The sequence below is a fragment of the Conger conger genome, chromosome 10 (assembly GCF_963514075.1).
Source record: "Conger conger chromosome 10, fConCon1.1, whole genome shotgun sequence".
In the NCBI taxonomy this organism is placed as follows: domain Eukaryota; kingdom Metazoa; phylum Chordata; class Actinopteri; order Anguilliformes; family Congridae; genus Conger; species Conger conger.
Genome location: NC_083769.1, coordinates 11360976 through 11382572, shown reverse-complemented (window position 1 = coordinate 11382572; position 21597 = coordinate 11360976). Strand labels below are relative to the sequence as shown.

The 21597-nt window shown below is 45.8% G+C and overlaps 1 protein-coding gene across 4 annotated transcripts in view; it reads right to left on the bottom strand.

The window, feature by feature from the left end:
- Positions 1-21597, bottom strand: part of LOC133138225 (neuron navigator 1-like) — a 171072-nt gene that overhangs the window by 30577 nt on the left and 118898 nt on the right. For all 4 annotated transcript variants that reach the window (XM_061256807.1, XM_061256810.1, XM_061256809.1 and 1 more), the window contains 2 exons: positions 13189-13327; positions 7543-7852 (listed from right to left, as the gene is read on the bottom strand). In XM_061256807.1, the coding sequence (XP_061112791.1) occupies positions 7543-7852; positions 13189-13327 (449 nt within the window). The remainder of the gene's footprint in view (positions 1-7542; positions 7853-13188; positions 13328-21597) is intronic.

The following is a 21597-nucleotide window of genomic DNA, read 5'->3' as shown; positions in this document are numbered from 1 at the left end:
ATAGAGTCAGCCAGCCCTGTTCCCACCACTATCGCTTCATGATGATCGGTTTTCCAGACCTGTGAGCTAAAACCGTCCTTTCCTGTGTACCCAGGATGCAAGGGGGGTGGGGCGGCCAGACCCAAAGTTAAAATGGACCACACCCTGCAGGAAAGGCCAGACCTCCATCCTGGATGGAGTTTCCACCGTCGCTGCAGGCAAGTCCCCTCACAGTTTCCCAGAGAAAGTAGCAAGTCGACACTGGTCATCTGATCCATCACACATATACATATAGTATATACTCTTAGTACCAAGGATATACCCTTACCTTGAGACTGCTGCTCCCCTATACCTCTGAAGATAATAAACAGGTCATAACCCATCCCGCGATATAGGTATATTTATCTCAAAGCAGTCGACCTCTTAACCACTCAAGAACTACCCATTTTAAAAGGTTTTCTAACTTTTCTTGCACATTTCTTGTAAATATTTGTAACAGAGTTGATAATATATATCATTGACATTTGGAGTTTTAATATGATTGTGCGGATTAGTTACAGGAATGTGCAAACCAAACCTATCAATATATCCACTGTTATCCATCTTCTGTGCTAATATTGTTGCAGTGTTCATGGCGTAATTAGTTAGCTGATCAGAACAGGCCTTTCTTGGGCCAACAACCCAGCAACTGCGTTAAAATCAGCAATACACGGATGTGTCCATTTCTACAGTATGGGAAAAATCTGGATTACAGGCAGTTTTCTTTTTATTATTATTTAAACCATGAAAACAAGGATCGTCAGTTAAGCCTAAGGGAAACATCCAAGAGATTTAAAACACATTAGCTCCGTAGCTTGGTCACACAAATGCAGTTCGAAATGCAAATTGCAAACAACTGGACTGCCACTGGACATGGAGGAGACATGTGAATGTACTTATGGGCATTTACAAACGTTCAAAACCAGCAGCGTGACTAACACCAAAAGAGTTGTGACTTTGATCCCGGTGAAACATGACAACATAGGCCTCTGCCCCGAGGGCTCGGACAGACCCTTAACTGCTTTTACAGCGACCCAATGAATTCACTGCGTTTGACAACCGCAAAAAAAGTCATTCTTCAAAAGTGCTGAGAACAACAGGATCCGAAATAGAAATTGAATGTTGAATTTAAAAGACGCTATACATGAGCATGCATTCTTAAAAGACACAGACATGCAGCTGCTACAAATGGCAGGTTAGCGGCCAAGAATAAGTTCCCTGTAACCTAGTGGCGAAGGTACATGACCCCAATGCAGCCACAATAAGATACACACAGCGGTTGTGCCCTTTTGGCAAGGCATTGCTCCAGGGGGGATTGTCCCCTGCTTAGTCTAATCAACTGTACGTCGGTTTGGATAAAAGCGTCAGCTAAATAACAAATTATTTATTTTATTTAATATATTCCCACGTGGCTGTGATCAAAAAGCAGTGTACTATTGCTCAATGTCTTTATCCGCCCTTCGTCAGAGCTAAAGGGGGCCATGGGGCAGGATTTGAATCCTCCGCGAAATCTGTCAGGGTGCCAACGCAGCCCGTGCCAGGCAGGGCGCCAGGCACAACGGGGAGGTCCTGGTGACAATGAGCACTGTAACAGACTGAGCACAGCCACGCTCTGGGCAGGGGACGGGTTAGAGGGGGAGGGAGAGAGAGAAAGAGAAAGGGAAAGAGGGGAGAGGGGGAGAGAGGGGGAGAGAGAGACAGCGATGAAGATGGAGAGTGGGAGGGAGAGAGGGGGAGAGAGACAAAACACTCGCTGTCTTGTATAGAAAAACTGCAACTCTCATTCATGGTATTAACGCTCTGACAAAAGTACTGTTGCAGAACAGACCCACTCAAAAGTAGCTGATCTGCCACACAATGCAGGGTCAGGGTGGATTACACCAGCCTCTCTCAGAGACAAGTGTGACCCCCAAAGGGCTGATGCCACCAAGAAAAATACCATGAAGCCCAAAAGCTGCTTTTCTTCTACTTTTATGCTGTGCTCTTGGCACGTTGAGCAGGCCAGCACTAGAGGATCATATGGCCATACTAGGACCTAAGAAATAGTCATAATATATACTCAGTCATCACTTTATTATGTAGACCTGTACACCAGATGCAAATATTTAATCAGCCAATCATGTGGCAGCACCTAAATGCATAAAAGCATAAAATGCAGACGTGGTTTTCCAGACCAAATGTCAGAATGGGGAAGAAATGTGATCCAAGTGACTTTGATGGTGGAATGATTGTTGGTGCCAGACAGGGCGGTTTGCGTATCTCAGAAACTATCTCAGGGATTTTCACTCACAACAGTCTCAAGGGTATGCAGAAAGTGGTGCGAAAAACAAAGAAACATCCAGTGAGCAGCAGTTCTGGGGGAAGAAAGGCATTGTTAATGAAAGAGGTCATCGGAAAAGGGTCAGACTGCTTAAAGCTGACAGGAAGGTGATAGTAACGGCAATAACCACACATTACAATGCATGCATGAGAGCATCTCTGAACACACAACGCATCATAACTGTAAGTGGGTAGGCTACAGCCTATAAAACATAAGTGTAATAAATACCTGTGTAGATTTGGGGCCAAGTCATCTGTGCTTTAGAACAAGTGAAAGTGCTTAAAATCAGGTAGTGTGGGAGTAAAAAGGACAGGATCCAGGCTACTGCTACGGTCACACAGCGTATTGGGCTTTTTAGAGGTCTCATAATTCTGAAAACAATGGGCCTTTCAGCACATACTCTTTCTTGGGGACAGTCAATAAAGCCCCCCTCCCACCCCCACAAAACATGATTTGAAGAACAGACGTTTAACAGGAATGACAACACGAGAATTTTACCACCAAGTGAAGCTCACTAGCAATTTCTAACGGCAGGAACAATCCTCTAAATTACAGCCTCGCCGTACCCACAAGCACATGTTGAAAAGGTCCGCATTCTTCACTGGTGGACTAACGCTGCGGGCGGGTTCCCGGTACGTGCCGATAGCTCGCAGTGTCACCGCTGATGCGGGTTTTCCCCGGCCACTGGAAGGGTTCGGCAGTCGCTGAAAACATAACGAGCTTTCGTTGGTGCCCCGGCAGCGGAGCGTTTCATTAGAATTTTTGAGGGTTTCCCCTTCTGGGCTGTCTCACATCCCCTCCCCCCGAAACCAGGCTCCCACAACACGCCCCAATCCGGATTCGTAGAGGTTGCATTAAAGAAAAAAAGGTTTTTGGAGGTGTCCTGTGGTATTGACATCTGTTTCTCACATCCACGGGGATATGGTTTTTATTATCCTCCGTTAAAAATAATATTTCGCTTGATTCGTATTTTTCTTGCGTAGAAAATGTATCTTTATTTAGATTGTTAACAGCCATTAGACATGCAAGCATAAGCATTCAAATTGTAATTCAGATAGCCATGGCTTACTATATACATTTAGCATTCTATAGTACGATAAAAGTGAATTGCTATTCAGACCACATTACCCTTTCACATATGGGCAGATCATCTGGCGAGGGCTAGCAGATATGCTCATCTAAAGCGACCTCAAACGCTTCAGAAAAATCACCCTTCCTGAAGCGACATCCGCTGATACAACTGGATTTACATTTACTGAAGCGATTCAGAAATTCAATAGAAGCTATTCAATACCTGCTCAGTGGTACAACAGCAGTGTCTAGGATGCCAACTGGTAAGCGGACCAGCAAATTTCAGCAAAATTATGTTTGCCATCAGTACCGGTATTGCAATTCTGCAGCTCCATCGACCATTTGAAAAACAGCAGTCTGTCTAGCAGCGCTTTCCCTTTAGCCATCATTGTTTATCTTCATGTCCCCCCCGAGAGTATGATAAATTCACCAACGCTTCAGGCACCAGACCCATTTCTCAAAGTACAGCTAAAATGGGTCCCAACTGTATTGCACTGTTGCAGGTCACAGGTCAGTCATGCCAGGCTACGACTCTCCATTAGCTGTTGCTAGGCAGAGCCTACCTTTGACAAGCAAAACGGAACGTGATTGGCTGAGAGCCGCCTCGGGGGCGTACCATCCGGAGTGGCATTCCCCAATCATCAACCCAAGGTCAGAGTGCTGACTGACCCAGTACACACAGGCGCTTGTGGTTTGAGTAAGGATGCTCGTCTCGAACAGAAAACATGACTCATGTTCAATGCGGAGACAACGGTACCCATCTAAAGTGCCCACGCACGCCGCAAAAAACTTGTGAAGCTGGACAGGGGGTCTCTGTTGTGCCAAACAGAGGGCCAAAAATAGTCTGGACACCATCAGGTGGATTTCCCCCTCTTGTTAGGAGCTGAGACTTTGGCGTTTCTGCCCGACATACACCTTCGTCCTTCAGCCCCTGATCATACAGTAGCACACAATGGCCCATATTCATGAAACATTAGTAGAGCTGATCTGGGATCAGTTCTGACTTTTAGATCATAATGGACAAGGTCAGGTTGTGGACCAGGAAGAACAGATCCTAGCTTGCCACCCTTTAAGACCATATTTAGTTCTACAGGACACACACAATCATCTGGAAGGGCCATGTCAGCATTTTGAGTTTCAGCTGCGGAATCATTTCAGATCTGGGAACAGGTACAAGTATACACACTCTCCAGGGTTTAGACTCATAGGATCTCCTTTTACAACAAAGACACTAAAAAAAATCCTTTCAATCAAGGGCTTTACATTTATTCTACTTAATCATTAATACAGTTTTATGAAAAGGGGTTTTTACATCAAGTGGAGAGGAACACACACTTAAAAAAAAGAAATAATTAACAGCAGCTACCCAAACATGAAAAGTACCATATTTTAAATACTTTCTTTTCCATGAAAAAAATGAAGCAGGGAAATTATCTTTGTAGTTAGCTGAACTGAGCTGTTAGGTGCTCAAAATGAAAGTGCTCATTTTCTTTCGGTTTTGCCTCTACCAAGGCTGTGGCATTTTGTAACAATTCCAAACGTATATCTTTGTCTAGGTCGGGTAAAGCGGTTTGGAATTAATTTTTTTTATTTTTTATTAAGGGACGTTTGTCATACTTAAAAAATAAATAAATAAAAAAAAATAAAAAAAAGTCCAAGGCATACACAACATTTCTAAATGAAATTATTTGAATCAATAAATACTCACAGAGTGGCATTGCTCACATTCCTTCATTGAAGGCGGTATTTTTCGCATCACAAATACGGTCCTTTTCTGAGGTCATCATTTATGCATACGAATAAACTACAGGACGATCCTACGCATGTCAAGTCCTATTGTCCTCTACTCTGATTAATATTCATAAGTAAGCTCAAACAAAGAAAAATCCCACCGCAGCCATTCTAGCGGTTACTACGGAGAATAGACTCTGGGTCAACAACAAAGCAATGCTGTATAGCTGCGTAGCATTTACAACCCATAAACCAAGAAACCATATTGTCTCAAGGTTTATGAAAGTTTAGAAAGCACACTCTCTACAGACATACCTTCAAACATAATCCATTTGAACCTCACTGCCACACAAAAATCAAAATGCCATCAGCGCTCTCCTATTGGTCGATGTGTACTCTGATCGACTGTGACATTTAGATGGTCTTTCAGAGGAAATCACCCCGAGCAGAAAGGCTGACACAATAACATGGAATGGCAGATAAAAGCAAGGTACAGGGCTATAAATACAGATATAGGCACGGAAAGGCACCAAGAGTCGCTGAGAACCTTTTCTTTCACTAGGGTGTATTTATCCTTCATGACAAAAGAACCAATAGGGACCCTCAAGAAGGGTACAATACAACCACACGTCGCTTCAGCTGGTATAAAGGTCTATGAAAAAACTGGCTGAATCGACTATCAATGCAGGACAGTCATTCCTCCACATCCTTGACTAAATTTCTTAATTTCTTTATATTTTTCTAAGAATATTTCATAGGAAACATTTTGTTAGGATATCAAGCGGCTGTTTTGGTGACGTCCCTGGCCATCTGGTCCCACTGACATGAACGCACCAAGCCTCCCTCCCGCATGGACAACTCAGTAATACAGTTCAGACACACTGGTCCGGGCTGGGACAAAGCCATTTGTTGGCTGTAAATGGAATTCCCATGGCAGCCAATCACAGTCGGTTTCATTCTGCAGTAGTAACAGGGAGGGGGAAAAAAAACTAAACAAATGTAAAACAGCTCTGCATTTTCTAGCCAGGTGCCTACAGGTCACCAGTTAGAGATAGGCGCGCAGTCACATGCTACAGTATACTGTGTGGCTTGTAATGTGGATATCACTCACTGGTTCAAAGGTGATTGATAGAGGAGAGCCTGCTTTTTAGGTGCAGTACCTCCAGAGTGGCCATCAGGGGTAAAGGTTTTGAATTGAATGTAATTGATGGTGAGAGCATAGTGGGTAGAGTTATGGTCTACTCAGGAAATGGAAGGGGTGGGGAGGTTTATCTTCAGTGGCCAAACTCGCAGGTTTGTTCAAACAGCGGGATGTTGGCGTTCTGACGGTGGCGAAAACGATAAGCGACAATGCTACGGATAACGGGAAACAGTCGTAACTCACAAGACAAGCATAAAAAAACCCAATGTTATTCCTTGTCCGAGACTTTCATTTCAATGCTATAAATTCCCAGCCGTGAATATATACTCCATGGGAAAGTGGCCAACAAAATGGCTTCTTTCAGTGTTCAGCTGGCAGGAAGCGGAGAGGGGTGTAGACGGGTGAGTATGGGTGGCGTATGAACAGCTGTTTGGCTGCGACCCCAAAACGGAGCTCCACCATTCAACCAGACGGGCACCTCTGAGAGGCCTCCGAGACCTTTCATGTACCTTCCTGTTCCTGTAGATAACCAACGGAATGCATGCACTACCAAAACAAATCATTTCCTCTTCATGCATTTCATTTTCTTCGTTTGTCCGATTGAGTACATTGCATGAGAACCTTTTCGGATTTTGTCAGGACTCCAGGCATGCCCGATTCCCATCTCAAAAAGGGAAAACACTGTGAAATGTCTGTTACAACTGTGCCGATTTTCAGCACTGCCCTGTATTTGCGAATGCTGCATGACCTGTTCCGCTGTCTTCCACATTGTGGATGCTAAATAAAGTTCAGTGGCTGAGGTATTGGAGCCGTCATACTAGCTTTGGCAATAAAGAGATGATGCTTCTTCAAATGGCCCTAGTCTTCATGCTCTATGCTTATACGCATAACTGAAGGATATGAAAGAAATAGCATCAAAGGAACCTTTCCTGACAGGCTGACAAGACGGAGCCCAAAGTGAGGCCCGTAGAAAGGCAAATCAGCCCCCATGAGCTCACAAATCACACCAAGCAGCACAGACTTGAGGATGGTGTTTATTTGTGTGTGTGTGTGTGTGTGTGTGTGTGTGTGTGTGTATGCATGTGCTCTTACCTGCCACTTTGAGCATGCTCTGGTAGGTGTGTGTGTGTGTGTGTGTGCATGTGTGTGCGCGTGTTCTTACCTGCCACTTTGAGCACGCTCTGGGAGGTGTGTGTGTGTGTGTGTGTGTGTGTGTGTGCGTGAGCGTGCATGCGTGTGTGCGTGTGGTGTGTATTCTTACCTGCCACTTTGAGCACGCTCTGGGAGGTGTGTGTGATGGGGGAGGTGACCCCAACAGGGGGGTTGCGGTTCTTCCTCAGGCCGTGGGGGTGTCCCAGGGTTTGGGGCTTCCTCAGCTCGCCCCGGCCCCCCGCGTCCTCGCCCCCGCTCTCAGGGGGGCGCGACTTCCTCCACTTGCTGGAGGGCTCGGTCTTGAGGCTGCCCGTGTCGTAGCCCCCGCTGTCGGGTTTACGCTGGGCCTTCCCCCCCTCCTCACTGTACCAGGACAGGCCGCTCTCCACCAGGGAGTGTTTCTCCGCATCCGTGCGCAGCTGGGAACAGGGACACACACACAGAAACGTCAGGCACGCTTACCCTCGTCTCAAACACCATACTGTACATACTGACTTAGGGCTCATTTATGCTTTGTCGACAAAGTGTCTGCAACGTGTCCACAGACAAATAAATGATTAAAATTCCTCAGTTTTGAATTCAAACCGACGCTTTAGTATCGGAAACGGGTTTCCTGAACCTGCTGATTTTCGTAAGGTCGCAGACACCCGTCAGAAGTGTCGCGCAGCTGCGATTGGTTGACTGAAACTAAAACAAAAGGTTACCACGGCGAGGATACTAGTTTACTAGGCCTCTGGTTTTTATGAATGAAGATGTTTTGTTTTCATAGCAAGCAAAGTGGACCGGTTTGTGGAGAAGCTGGTTGCTATAGTAACAATGTGCACTGTCTGTGAACTATAAATGCAAAACGTCGTCGGACAGAGTTCAGTTTGTAGACATTTGTATTGCACGACACTTTGTGGCAATTGCATAAATCATTCTGTGTTGCATTGGTGAAAAGTGTCTGCTAAATAAATGTAATGTAACGCAACATACCCTTCTGTTTTTGGGTTTGGGACTGGGTCTTCCCTAAACTGTGGGACATGACCCCAAATTTTTGAAAAAAAAAAAAAAAGATAATGTACTCTACTACATGTCGAGCATCACAACAACCCAACCATAATAAACTCAATGAGGCACCAGACATTGTAGATCAGCAAAATGGTTTTGCTCCTGGGCCCAACATCTACACAGATCTTATCGAACTACACTGGGGCTTGAACCACCAACCTTCCGGACCCCAGGCGTGCGTGTACCTTAGGCACGAGACTACAGGCTGCCCAGCTGCAGTAAGGTAAAGGGCTTTGTCTCGGAGCGTTCCAGTGATCTCACTCACACTAAACCTCCACAGTCTGCGTTTCGGTCACCGTTCGTCATTCACCAAAGATGGAAGCGAGACTCATCGGTTTCACGCGAAATATGCAGCTGCGCTCCAGCCAAGAGACCAGGAGGGGGGGGGGGGCCTGGGCTTCTGAACCGGCGCGTTAGCGGTCAGAAAAAATGACTGCTGCTTTTCTTCTGCCTTCTGTTCTACATCGCGCAGGAGTGAACCGAGTCAACCGCCGCCCACGAACCACAGCCAGGTTCACCGTCCAGCCACTCTGCGCTCTCATGCTTCAATAAAACAGCCACGAACCCGCCCCGCAAACTCTCAGGAATTACTGCCCCTCTCATTACCTCTCTCAAATATTAAATTCTCCCTGTTGTATGAATCAGGCAATTTCCCAAGAATCACTGCAGGTCACCGAGCTAAAGGTCGCTGATACATTCCTTATACATTCTCCCTCCCTTATTCCTTTTGTTTAGTCTGGGAATCAGACAATATTAATGGGCCAGAGACAAATAGGTACAGCCCTATTAACTTTGTGAAGCCATTACACACCTCCCTGAAGCACTAAAGGCCTTAGCAAAGAGACCCTCTTTCATTCAAGCGTGGCAGTTTATCAAGAAAAGAAATTTCAATCTATGCGAAGTTACAAAGGTAAGAGTAATTAAACGGAACGTACAGTAACTCATGCAGATCATATCACTGGGTTGTCCCGAACAGCATTTTTCCACGCTATTACCCCCTGTGTCTTTGTCTACCCCCGTTTGTGCTTCTCACACCTTCTGCACAGCTCATATACAGTAAACCATCCCTGAGAGATGCTCAGACGGACGGGAAGAGAATTAAACGTGGACAGCAAACGCAATGAACCGAAACGCAGTCAGGACAAATGTCAAACAAAAACCAGAGGATGTATGACAGAAGGAGAGGAAGTGTGAGGTTCAGGTCTGGGTTCAACAAAACAAGAGCACTGCCATTTTATCTGCCCCCACGGACACAGACCTGCACAAAACTCCCCAGTGAAGGCTGCCCACCCCCACTCAACTTCCTCAGGGGCAGCCTGTAGCCTAGTAGATAAGGTACAAGACTGGGACCCAGAGGGTTTGTGGATCAAGCCCAGGGGTAGCCACGATAAGATCCGCACAGCTGTTGGGTCCTTGAGCAAGGCCCTTAACCCTGCATTGCTCTGGGGGGAGATTGTCCCCTGCTTAGTCTAATCAACTGTAAGTACCTTTGGATAAAAGTGTCAGCTAAATAACAAATTAAATTAAATTTTAAATTAAATACAATTATTTCCAGAGCCATGCATGACATGTAGAGTGGCTGATTTATTAAAGTGAGCTGCCCTAGAACAGAGGAAGAATATCCTGGCCTCTCTTGCTGACGGGGGTGAAAGGGGAGGCCTACGTTGTCTTGTTGAATAAAACTGACTGGCCCTCGGCGATTATCGAAGCAGCAAACGCTGGCGCTTCCTAAAACAACTTTGAGGAGACGCCTTTGGCCTTATGAGGAGCCGCGGATTAGACAGGGCGTGACCCCTGACCCCACAACGTGTGTACTGCAGGGTACAGGCTGAACTCCTCCTGACTGCAGGGTACAGGCTGAACTCCTGACTGCAGGGTACAGGCTGAACTCCTCCTTACTGCAGGGTACAGGCTGAACTCCTCCTTACTGCAGGGTACAGGCTGAACTCCTCCTTACTGCAGGGTACAGGCTGAACTCCTCCTGACTGCAGGGTACAGGCTGAACTCCTTACTGCAGGGTACAGGCTGAACTCCTTACTGCAGGGTACAGGCTGAACTCCTTACTGCAGGGTACAGGCTGAACTCCTCCTGACTGCAGGGTACAGGCTGAACTCCTCCTGACTGCAGGGTACAGGCGGAACTCCTCCTGACTGCAGGGTACAGGCGGAACCCCTTTTGCCAGAGAGTGATGATGCCAACGCACCTGTCATTGTCTATTTGTGCTGAATGTATGCCAAGGAGGTGCGTGAGAAAGACGCGTTTGGACAGCGTTGCTCAGAACCAGGGATGAAAAGCGCATTAAGTTCAATCTGTTCCTGAGCCTTGATCAAAATGGCGGCAACAGATGAAACATGCTAGGCGCTTGGCAGACAAACTGATGCGAAAGGGGGGTGGTGGAGGGGGGCACGGGTGTGTTTGTGTGTGCGGTGTGGGTGCATGTGGTGTGCGTGTGTGCGCGGTATGGGTGTGTGTGTGTGTGTGTGTGTGTGTACGTGTGTGTGTGTGAGTGTGGTATGGGTTTGTGGTGTGTGTGTGTGCTTGTGTGTGTGGTGTGTGTGCGTGTGTGGTATGGGTGTGTGGTGTGTGTGTGAATGTGTGTGTGTGTGTGTGTGTGGTGTGTTTGTTGTACATCGCTCTGGATAAGAGCGTCTGCCAAATGCCAATAATGTAATGTAATGTAATGTAACGGTGTGTGTGTGCACGTGTGTGTGTGGTGTGGTATGGGTGTGTGGTGTGCGTGCTCATGTGGTGGGGCTTGGCGGGGCTGTGTGTGACAGATGCGCGCGTGTGTGTGCGGTGTGGTATGGGTGTGTGGTATGGGTGTGTGGTGTGTGTGCGCGTGTGTGTGTGTGTGTGTGTGTGTGTGTGTGTGTGTGGTATGGGTGTGTGGTGTGAGTGCTCATGTGTGACTTGGCGGGGCTGTGTGTGACAGACGCGCGCGTGTGTGTGCGGTGTGGTATGGGTGTGTGGTATGGGTATGTGGTGTGTGTGCGCGTGAGTGTGTGGTGTGTGTGTGTGTGTGTGTGTGTGGTATGGGTGTGTGGTGTGAGTGCTCATGTGTGACTTGGCGGGGCTGTGTGTGACAGAGTGGACAGAACGAGTCTCAGTAGGGCCCACAGCCGCTTCTGCGATGAATCGGGCCCGGTAACCCCGCCCCCCACAGTTCCGGGGTGCAGATGGCTCTTTCTGAAAACGCGCCCTCGCCGTGCCGAAAACGCCAAAACCCTACTGCTCCACTTCTAGCTTCCCCAAATGCAAGGTTGCCATGGCAACGCAGCGTCCTCTATGATTGAGTGATCACAGATCTGTTTTCCTGGCGATCGTGGTCCAACCTCATTCCTGGATACATTTCCTTTAAACAAGCTGTCAAGTTCCAAAGATATCTTGACCAATACAATTTTTAGCATTTCGAAACATAGCTTAGCTTTAAGGCTGGAATAATAGACTGCACGAATGCACTGTGAATCTGTAGGAAAGTAGGAAAGAGCAGCGATGAACATGCTTGTTCTGCAGGGCCCTGCACTATCCAAATAGAAATCCAGCTATAACACAATATTCAACTATTCACCAACCTCAACGACAACAACTGCAGCTGACCTGTAAACAGCACCCGATTGTTGATAACCCTACCCCAAAACATGCTGCATGTAGACGATACATTTGAGGATATATACCATAGGAACAGGCCAGCTCATTTTTGCCAAGTGTGCAGTGCTTTGGCCATGCTTCCCCATGTGCCATCACAATACCCTGGGACTGAAGTCAGCTATTTTGGGGAGACAGTGTGAACAAGGGGCACCACTGAGACACGGCTTTGAAAAGACGAGTGTGGTTGACAGAATGTTATCCAACCCGAAACTGACAAGCACTCTGTGTTTTGGTGTTGACTTGACCCAAAACCATTGCGTTTTAAAAAGGAACACAGCATACAGATCATAAATTAAGCTTAAACAACAGAAATAAGTGTTAGATGCCATTGCTTAGTATTTCACCTTGAGAAGAAAATGATACAACAGCTGTTATTCATAGGCTCCAATTAGCACAGTGCCAAAAATATGTTTGTTCCTTCAGACGTCAGAATGAGGGAAAACATTGGTCAGGCAAATAACCTAAATACACTAAAGGGTCAAGCTCACAGTCAAAATAAAAGGACTACAGTCCTTATTATGAGTATACTTTTTTTTTTATAGACAATTGATATATATATTTTTTTTTTACATAATTGTTGGAATTTTTATTTTCATCATTGATTACTTTATTGCAAACTATTTTTCTACTGTATTTTTACATGATCTTCAATTTACTCTTTTGCTTTAATTGACTACTGTTTTTCCTCATTTCATTGTATAACCTTTGTGCAACGGGCCATACATGAAGGATGGAATATGAATGGCTATTATAATGACCATTATCAGGTGTTATTAACTTTGAAGAGAGTGAATGCAGTCCCCTCCAAAAGTATTGGAACAGCAAGGCCAATTTCAGCTTTTATTTCCTGGTAGTTACACCTAGACGTGTTAGACTACTTAGAACATAGCACCTTTGGCATCAGACTACCAAATGTTTAGGCGAGCAAAAGTATTGACTCAGTGTATAGCAAAAGCAAAGGAATTGACCTTGCTGTTCCAGCACTTTCGGAGGAGGTCTGTCAGTGAGGTCTGTCAGTGAGGTCTGTCAGTGGGGGCGGTTTGCGGGCTGTTCTCACCACGACGGCGGAGTTGCGGCGGGAGCCCACGGGCGTGGTGGGCAGGGAGTTGAGGGAAGAGCTGGCGTTGAAGTCCTCGGAGCTGAGGTTGTCCGACGCGTCGCTGAGACCGCTGCTGATGGAGCTGCTCTCGTCCCAGCTGGGAAAGACAAAATGGAGGAGGTCTGTTAGTCCAGGCAAAACGGTCTCACCTCATTGGCAATATTTCTGTTTTATTTGGCAAAAGTAACAGAAATAAGACATTAAGTCTAAATATGAGACTCAAATGCTTGCCGAGATGGACTTATTTGTTCATCTTTACAGTGCTCAGTCACTTGCCAAGCGAACGTTGATCAGCCCATCATGCTGTCTCAAGGGACCTGGGACTCGGCTATAAATAAATTACAACATATTTCTTTGTCTGTCTGTCAATGTCGCATAAATGATTAAACCCCACTTATGTGGGATGCTCGAGAGGCATAAACAGGAATGCATCAGCTTTGAATAAACAGAGCTTGTATGAGGGAGGGAGGGGCATTTCACCCTTACTGTACCCAGACCTCCCCTTACCTTGACAAGTGAAATCCATGTCACATGACTGAGCACTATGGCAGGGAACCTCAAATCTGGCCCTCAAATCCAAATCTAACCAGAAGTTCTTGGCCCTCGAGGGCCGTGATTTGAGCAACAGGGTACTACAGCATATAAAGCAATTCCAGGCAGGTTACAACGAGAGGCGATGGTTACATTCAGGAACCAGCAGACAAAATCAATGATTCAAGACTCAGACTTGTCACATGCACATACAAGCACAGTCATGCAAAGTGAAATGTTGGTGTGACACTCCTTCAGGTTGCGCAATAATAACATAAGTAGTAAATAAGTTGCAAGGAAAATAAGTCACAGGGGATGGTACAGTGCAAAGGAGGAGGTAGGTAGGTAGGTAGGTACAAAAATATACGGAAACAATAAAATAAGAAAACAATGGGAGTATCCGTCCATTGAGTCGAGGGGGAAGAGATTTCACATCTACTCTAGATTTTGTATTATTTGTATTGGGTTTTCAGCTTACGGAGTTGCGATTGACAGCTTCTGTGCACTCTGATGTGATGCAGTAGAGGAAAGGAGCTTGAAATCTCGGTCACAGCTGCCGATAGGCCCGAGGGTTGGGGAGGGGGTGGGGGCCGGTATACTGGTGAAGCCGACTGACCCGTATGCCCGTCAGAGCAGATGTGTGAGGGGTTCTGCAGCGGATGTGGAGTGGTTAAGCGTGAGTGGTCGGCCATTTTAGATTGGGTCACACTGTAGCCCAGGGACGTGGTCTGAGGAGCAAGGTACTTATCTTGCCTTTATGTATTTTCGGCTTTATATACACAATTTCGGATTTTATATTTACATGTATAAATAGAAAGAAAAAAAAGAAAGAAAGAAAAAAAAAAAGCTATGCAAGTCAATCGGGATAAGTGTCTAATCATCAAAGTCTATCATGCTGAAAGAAGGCGGGTAACATGTAGATCAAGGTCCTGCCTGAAGAAGATTCCTTCTGCAAACAGTCATTGAGTTAGATGTGTGCTATGCTAGGACTGCAGAGATTAAAGGCTTTGGAAGGGAGGCTTGTATTCCTGTAAGGAGTCTACGGGTCTCTAATGATACGCTGGTTTGAAGTGTCAATATAGACTCCAGTCACAGGGAACGATAAAGTCATCACGAAACGAGCGGTGACACGCGTCACACACCCTCCCCCCACCTGTAAAGGAGGCCTGCAAACTGCCCCCCGGTTAACCTGACATTCCTCAACACAAATTATACCCCTCCGTGCCCCCCTGTTCAAAAGCGCTACCTTGCCACGCAGTGTCGAAACTGCTCTTTTTTTCTGTGTCGAAACTGTTTCATCTGCTACCCTGCGACTCTGGGACCCAGCCATCTCCCGGAGACTTCTAGCCGTATGGGCATATGCTGCGCTTCCAAACCCGCCTCCTGAATTATTCAGACTGAATATTAACAAGCGCCACTCTACTGTGAGAGATACAGAGCTCCACGGCATAAAGTCTTCACATGTCAGGAGCTGCTGTACAGATTTCTTGTGCAGAAGCGTAAGAGAGATCCAAGAACAGGGTTGAAGGTCAAGTCGACACTAACCTTGTTCTAGACGCAGCCTGCCAAAATCAGGAATTTGCCACCCAATATGAATTAAAATTAAATTTAAATTTAAACTAAGAATAGAACTGTACATAAATATTTCATGGGAGATTGATGGACCTACTTGAAATATCACCTAAATTTCTAATTATAGTAATCCCGTTCAGACTTAAATCGACTAATCTTGTGGAAAAGGGACCAGTAAATACCCTTCATTGATCCACACTGGCCTGATATGCTGACATTTTGAACTGAGGCATTGTGAAGCATAAGGGTGTGTGGTGAGAGCTTTTAAAGGGGACCGCAGCAGAAAATACGCTGCAGTTTGCTAAACTGAAGTCCAATGCACACAGAAATCCTGGCTTTTGAAACCACACTCAACTCAAAGTAACAAAGCTACCTGGGTGTTGGTCCTACAAGCAGAAAAGTAAATAAAGCACTCCCACAAAAAAAATGTAATTACATTTCGGGCAAGATGCCCTTCTTCACCGTGCCAAAGGTTATAAAGCAAGTGTTGCCTTAAATGGGGCTAATTACTGCTGGTTCAGGCCTTCAGAAGATTTTAGTCATTTCATAGATGCAGACTTGATGCTCCACCTCAAAGGGAACTGATATTATTAGGGAGCAGAAGGTAGTTAGGACATAGTACACTCAGTAATCTCAGTTTCAGACAAATTAAGGACACAGTCGCAACAAACACTTACACAATGAATTTTTGCTACTACAAGTAGTCTATACTATAAGTAAATCTGAGCTGTGAAAAGCCGTTTAAAATGCTATTTTTCTTTTCAGTTACAACTGACAAATGAAAGGACAGGCAAAACTTCAGCCCCTGTGTCCTACAGGCAGATGTGACATTGTACACGTCCATAACAGAATGTCCGAAAGAATTTAGTTGAATTTAAAATTTTCACATATTTGTTTGGGATGCAGGACAAAAGGAAGGAAAATGACATTTTAGAAAACAAGAAAACCTCTCTCCCTGAGCCAGTATGCCATTTAGTGCCACACCCAGGCATATGTCGTGGCCTCTTCTCGTCACTCTCAAACTGTGACCTTGACAGCAAACGGTCTGCAAAACGCCGGGGAGCTGGGGAAGTGTCAGGCGACCCTGTTCTGACCCGGTCCCAGGGCTTCACCGCGTCTCAGAACCGCGTGAAAGACATGTCGTGGTGTGACCCAGACGACGCACAGAGCTGTCACTCAGCAAGCCTGGCGGCTCGAGCAACCCGAAGCCAGCACATCGGAATCCTGGTCATTCCCTACTAAACACGAACCAATATGCTGCGATTCTGTTCAACACATTGGGCTCCACATTGGGCACCCTGTTCGCTTGGTTTAAATTGGGGTCATTCCGTGCAAACCGAGGGGAGAATTTTTGCCCAAACTTTGTGTAAATGTTCTTAATATATTCAACAGAGAACAAGCAACAAATTGATTAGTCATTCAAACATTTTTTTAATGACCATAGATTTTCATAATACTGCTCAGAAAAAAAGTCCACCCACCCGCCCTATTTTAAGCATCAATATCTCTACAACTACAAATTCAATGAGAATTGAATATATAGTTAACATTTACACAAAATTTGAGCAAAACTCAAGTGCCCCCCCACCCCCACATCTCTGATTTATTTATCATGGAATGACCTGATGGCACAAATCGTACCAGTTGTTATAAACCCTTTTCCCATGAAAACTGCATGAAGTGCACGGCTTTTTCCTTCCACCGCGTTCAGCCCGGGCCCTGTTCTCAGTTCACTGCACAGGCAGGCGAGATGGAAACAGACATGTTCACAGCCACCCTGGGACTATGACCTATTGGCAGTTGAGCACTGTAGCTGAGCCCATCAATATCTTAACTGTGAATCAACTGTGCCCGCTGGCCTCACTACTCGCCCCCCCAGTCATGTGACCCATCTGCAGCCTCGTCTTAAAGGACAAACATTCAATTGTTTTTGTGACTTTGTGGGTTCGGCTACGTGCATTTTAAAGGAGAATAGAAAGAGTGACAGAGGCCTCTGTCAGGCCAATGCAGAAGTGGGTACTGTTTATTTGCTTAGGGAAGGGGGAAAAATAGGCCAAATAATTAAGGCAACATACTGTTAAAGCGAAAGAATGATTTATTAAGCAAACCATATTAAGCTTACAGTATAGTATATTATCAGTGAAGCATCTAGTTCAATCAGGCATAAAACATGCAAGAGTGATATATGGTTGTAATGTCATAATCACACTTCTATAGGACCGTGCAAGCCCTGAGCTGGTCATTAAATATCTAATTAGAACCGACCAGTGAGAAAAAAAAAAAAAAAGCCTATTTCTCCTAAATGAGCTTTTCCGTCTGAATTGATCATCTCCTTGGATGACCATCCTGACAGATTCATGGTGCAGTCTCGGTTATGGACTTAACGCAGACAGGAGCCCCTGATAATTAGGCCTGTATGTTTCCATCAAAGCAAGGCACACGCGTCGGCTTGACAGGGGCCATTTGACACCATATTGGCGTCCGCCTTAAGTAATAAAGATCAGGCTGGTTCTTCAGAAGCGGATTTAGGAAGGCAAGTCAAGTGTGATGGTTAGACACAAGTTGTTAGGCATCCATCAGGAGGTAATCTGCTTCTCGCTTTGAGAATCACACCCGGGATCCCCGTGTGGACACCTGCATGACAACGCACACAATTTGGAAATTATCTGAGCTGGCCTAATACTTCTACAGAGAAACGGCTTTGCTGTCCTACAATAGATCCTTTGAAACAACTGCGAATCGCCCTCACACACACACACACACACACACACACACATCTTTCACAGAATCAAACTGCACAATAATTACTGCAGTGAAGCTCTCGAGACTATTGTAGAACAGAGGCGCGGTGCAAAAAGCCTGTCAACTAGGAGAGATTTGGAGATTAAGGGTCCTCTCCTAAACCGAACATTAGCTTTAACTGCACGGATGCTAGGCGACCAGATAATAGCATTATTACACGTTGGGAGTCGGCTCTTCAGTAGGTTTTCAGCACTGCCTTGCTGGCCTAAAGGAGAGATTGCATTTATGACGGCGCCCATCCCTGCCATCGACCCAAATAGCAGAACAGGGATATCAGGGACATACCGGGCGTAACTTCAGATAGAAGTGCTCCTCAGCTGAAGAAGACATCTTCACAGCTGTCTTAGCAATGGGAATTAATTCATGTCAGATGGTATCCAACGGCTATGGAGTTACACAAAACAAAGAACCGACTTGTTCGGGTTTAAAGGTTCTGCTTCCTGCTACTTTATACTGTACATTGGCGATGGCGAAATGCACGGTAATACAGAGCGACTGTGAATAGAAAGCAGATTGATCTTTTGAGATTCCCCTTTTCACATCGCGGTCTTTAAGCGACGCCACTCCCATCCAATTTCAAGCGAGATTTTCCCGAGCACCCGGTAATTATCGCAAAGAAAGCTAGCCCCATCTGCTAGCATGTCAAAACACACTGTTCTGATGGGTTTTTTTTAGAATAAAACCCAAAGACTGTCTTTTTAGGAGGCCTAGGAGCTGGATCCCCTGCTGTGCTCCGTCAGAAGGGAGCTCAGCAGGTGCAGCACACGGGAGCTCGGCTGATCAGCTGAGACGCACGCGGCGGCCATTTTGCTGTCGAAGCCCCCATTCAGCCATCGCCTTCTAGAAGGACAAGCCCAAATCTTTCTGAGCATTTGTACATTTACAAAACTTAGTGCGACAAGCTAGTGTGACAATAAAACGGTTATGAATATATTTTCATATAAAACTATTTTTTGTCGGGCGTTACATGAAGTGAAGTGGGCAAACGTATTCAGCAAAACCGGTCTTCTTCTTCCAAGGTGCAGTGCTTCGTACAGTGGGTTACTTGTTGTGGCTTGTCTTCACTCAGAACAAGCAACCCGAAAGAAAGACTGCCCAGACAGAAGCTATAATTCATAAAGCACGCAGGCTCATTACAAAGAGAATTGAAATATTTGTGGGATTTTCTTCATATTTCCCAGCCACTACTCGCTACCTGTTTGAGCTTTGTGCTTCTGATGCAGTTCAGCTCCCATGTGGTAGAAACTGCTTGGTAAGAATAATAATTATGTTATTTATCGGACACATTTTATCCAAAGTGACAGTTGATTACACTAAGCAGGGAATAAAGTTAAGGGCCTTGCTCAAGGGCCCAACAGCTGTGCAGATCTTATCGTTGCTACACCGGGACTTGGACCACCAACCTTCCAAGTCCCAGTCATGTACCTCAGCTACTAGGCCGTCCCTGTAGCCAAGTGGTGGTCTCCTTAAACTGCACTTCCTCCCAAACACCTTAACAGAGTCTCCACTGAACCCGAGGTAAGCCGAGGGGCTTTACATGGGAAACTGATCCGGGTCTCAAGCATGAACTCCAGACCAGATGTCACAGCACGGCTGGGGCAGCAGTAAGTTACTCATAAGTAGTAATATTCTCGCGTTAAATACCATGGCTGAAGAGGCTCATATGATGCTAATCCCTAGGCACAGTAGTCGGGCCAGACATATTCATACGTCGTGAAGAGTTCACAAAAGATTAAGAGTTTTATTTACTGAGCTGTATGCCAGTTGTAAACACAATCGGCATCATTCGTCATAGATATTTCTTTGGTGTTCCTCCCAAAAAAGGAAGAGGAAGCACACACTTGTGCTTACATACTTCCTCCATAAAGAGCTAGCAAGTACACAATCAACTCTGACATCCATTCCTTTACAAACTGTGGCAGGAGTAAGCAGTACCATCAACATTTTGCCTATAAAAATCTAAAGCCCCATGGTCAGCAGCACTAGTGAATGCAAAGTGGCACACAGGGTCATATTAAAGCAGTGGTAATAATAATAATAATAATAATAATAATAATAATGTTATTTACCTCACACTTTTATTCAAAGGGACTTACAGTTGATCAGGCTAGGCAGGGGACAAGTGGGATTAAGGGTGTAACAGCTGGACAGATCTTATTGTGGCTACACCGGGGCTTGGACCACCAACCTTCAAGGTCCTAGTCATGCACCTTAGCCACCAGGCTACAGGCTGCCCCAGTACATAAATACAGAGATAGGAATGCAGGCTAAAGGAGTGTGAAGTGGGTGAGGGTGCCCTCTGGAAGGGGCCTCTACCGATACCCTCACCATGATCCCTGGTACGGACAGCCCCAGCCCAGCGGATGGCAGGGGGAGACTCCCACTCTTTTGGGGCACTTAGCTTTTACATTCCAACCAAGAACCCTTAGATCCAGCGCCAAAGGAATCATGCGCTCGGGGTGGGGTGGGTTGGAGAGGACGGCAGTTGATAATCCAGACATGATGCTTTGCAGGTAAATGGAAATTTCATATCCGGAGGAGAAGGAGGAGGAATATGCGAATCAGAAGGGAAACGCAAAGAGACTAGATTTGCTGGAACAGATGGGTTATTCACGGCTAAATCTGGAAGGAAACGAGAAATTGCACAATTCATCATTTCACCCAGGTAGCTCCTGAAGCCAGATGTTTGTGATGAAGTGTAAAAAAACTGCAATTTGTTTTTTAACCATGTGCAGTCATTCATTAGGGCTTGGAAATCTAAGATTATCACTTCATCTCAAAGGATCAATACGCAGACACGCCAGTGGACTTAATTAACTGCCTGGTCCGAAACTCTATCCAGCTTTCTGCCGTCGTTGAGAGAGCAGAAGAAAGAAAGAAAAAATAAGCGCCTCCTCCATCTACTCCCAAAGTGTTTTCGGAATCGAAAACAGCTGTGATATGAAAACCCACTCAAGCAAATCAATTTAACTGCCGCCCAGCCAGTGCACACTGCAGTACATTTGGCCTCGTCTCAACCAAACGTTTCTGAAAAGTCACACACTGGCAAACACAAGGACTCCACTGCGATATAGGGAACACGAAGGCTCAATAAAAAAAATAATTAGGTGCCAACAAACCATGAGGGCTCTTTTTAAAACGCAATTTTAAAAATTGCCCAATTTTATGTTTTATGCCAAACGGTGCTTGGCTTGGGCCTGACCAAATCCTTGTCAAAGCATTTCCCATTTCAGGCACCTACTCTTTGAACCTCGACCGAGTGGAATCTGATCACATGCAACAGGTGGGAAAGGGATGGTGGAGGACTATGGGTTCCACTGCCGTGTATCAAAGCTAGCACAGGTCTCGACGCTCATCTGAAGTTTCTATGGAGGCTTCAGATGGACTACTAGAGCAGATGGAGCAGGGCTGGCCCTGGCTGATGGCGCAGATGGACTGCAGAACGTGCTGCTAGACTACCTT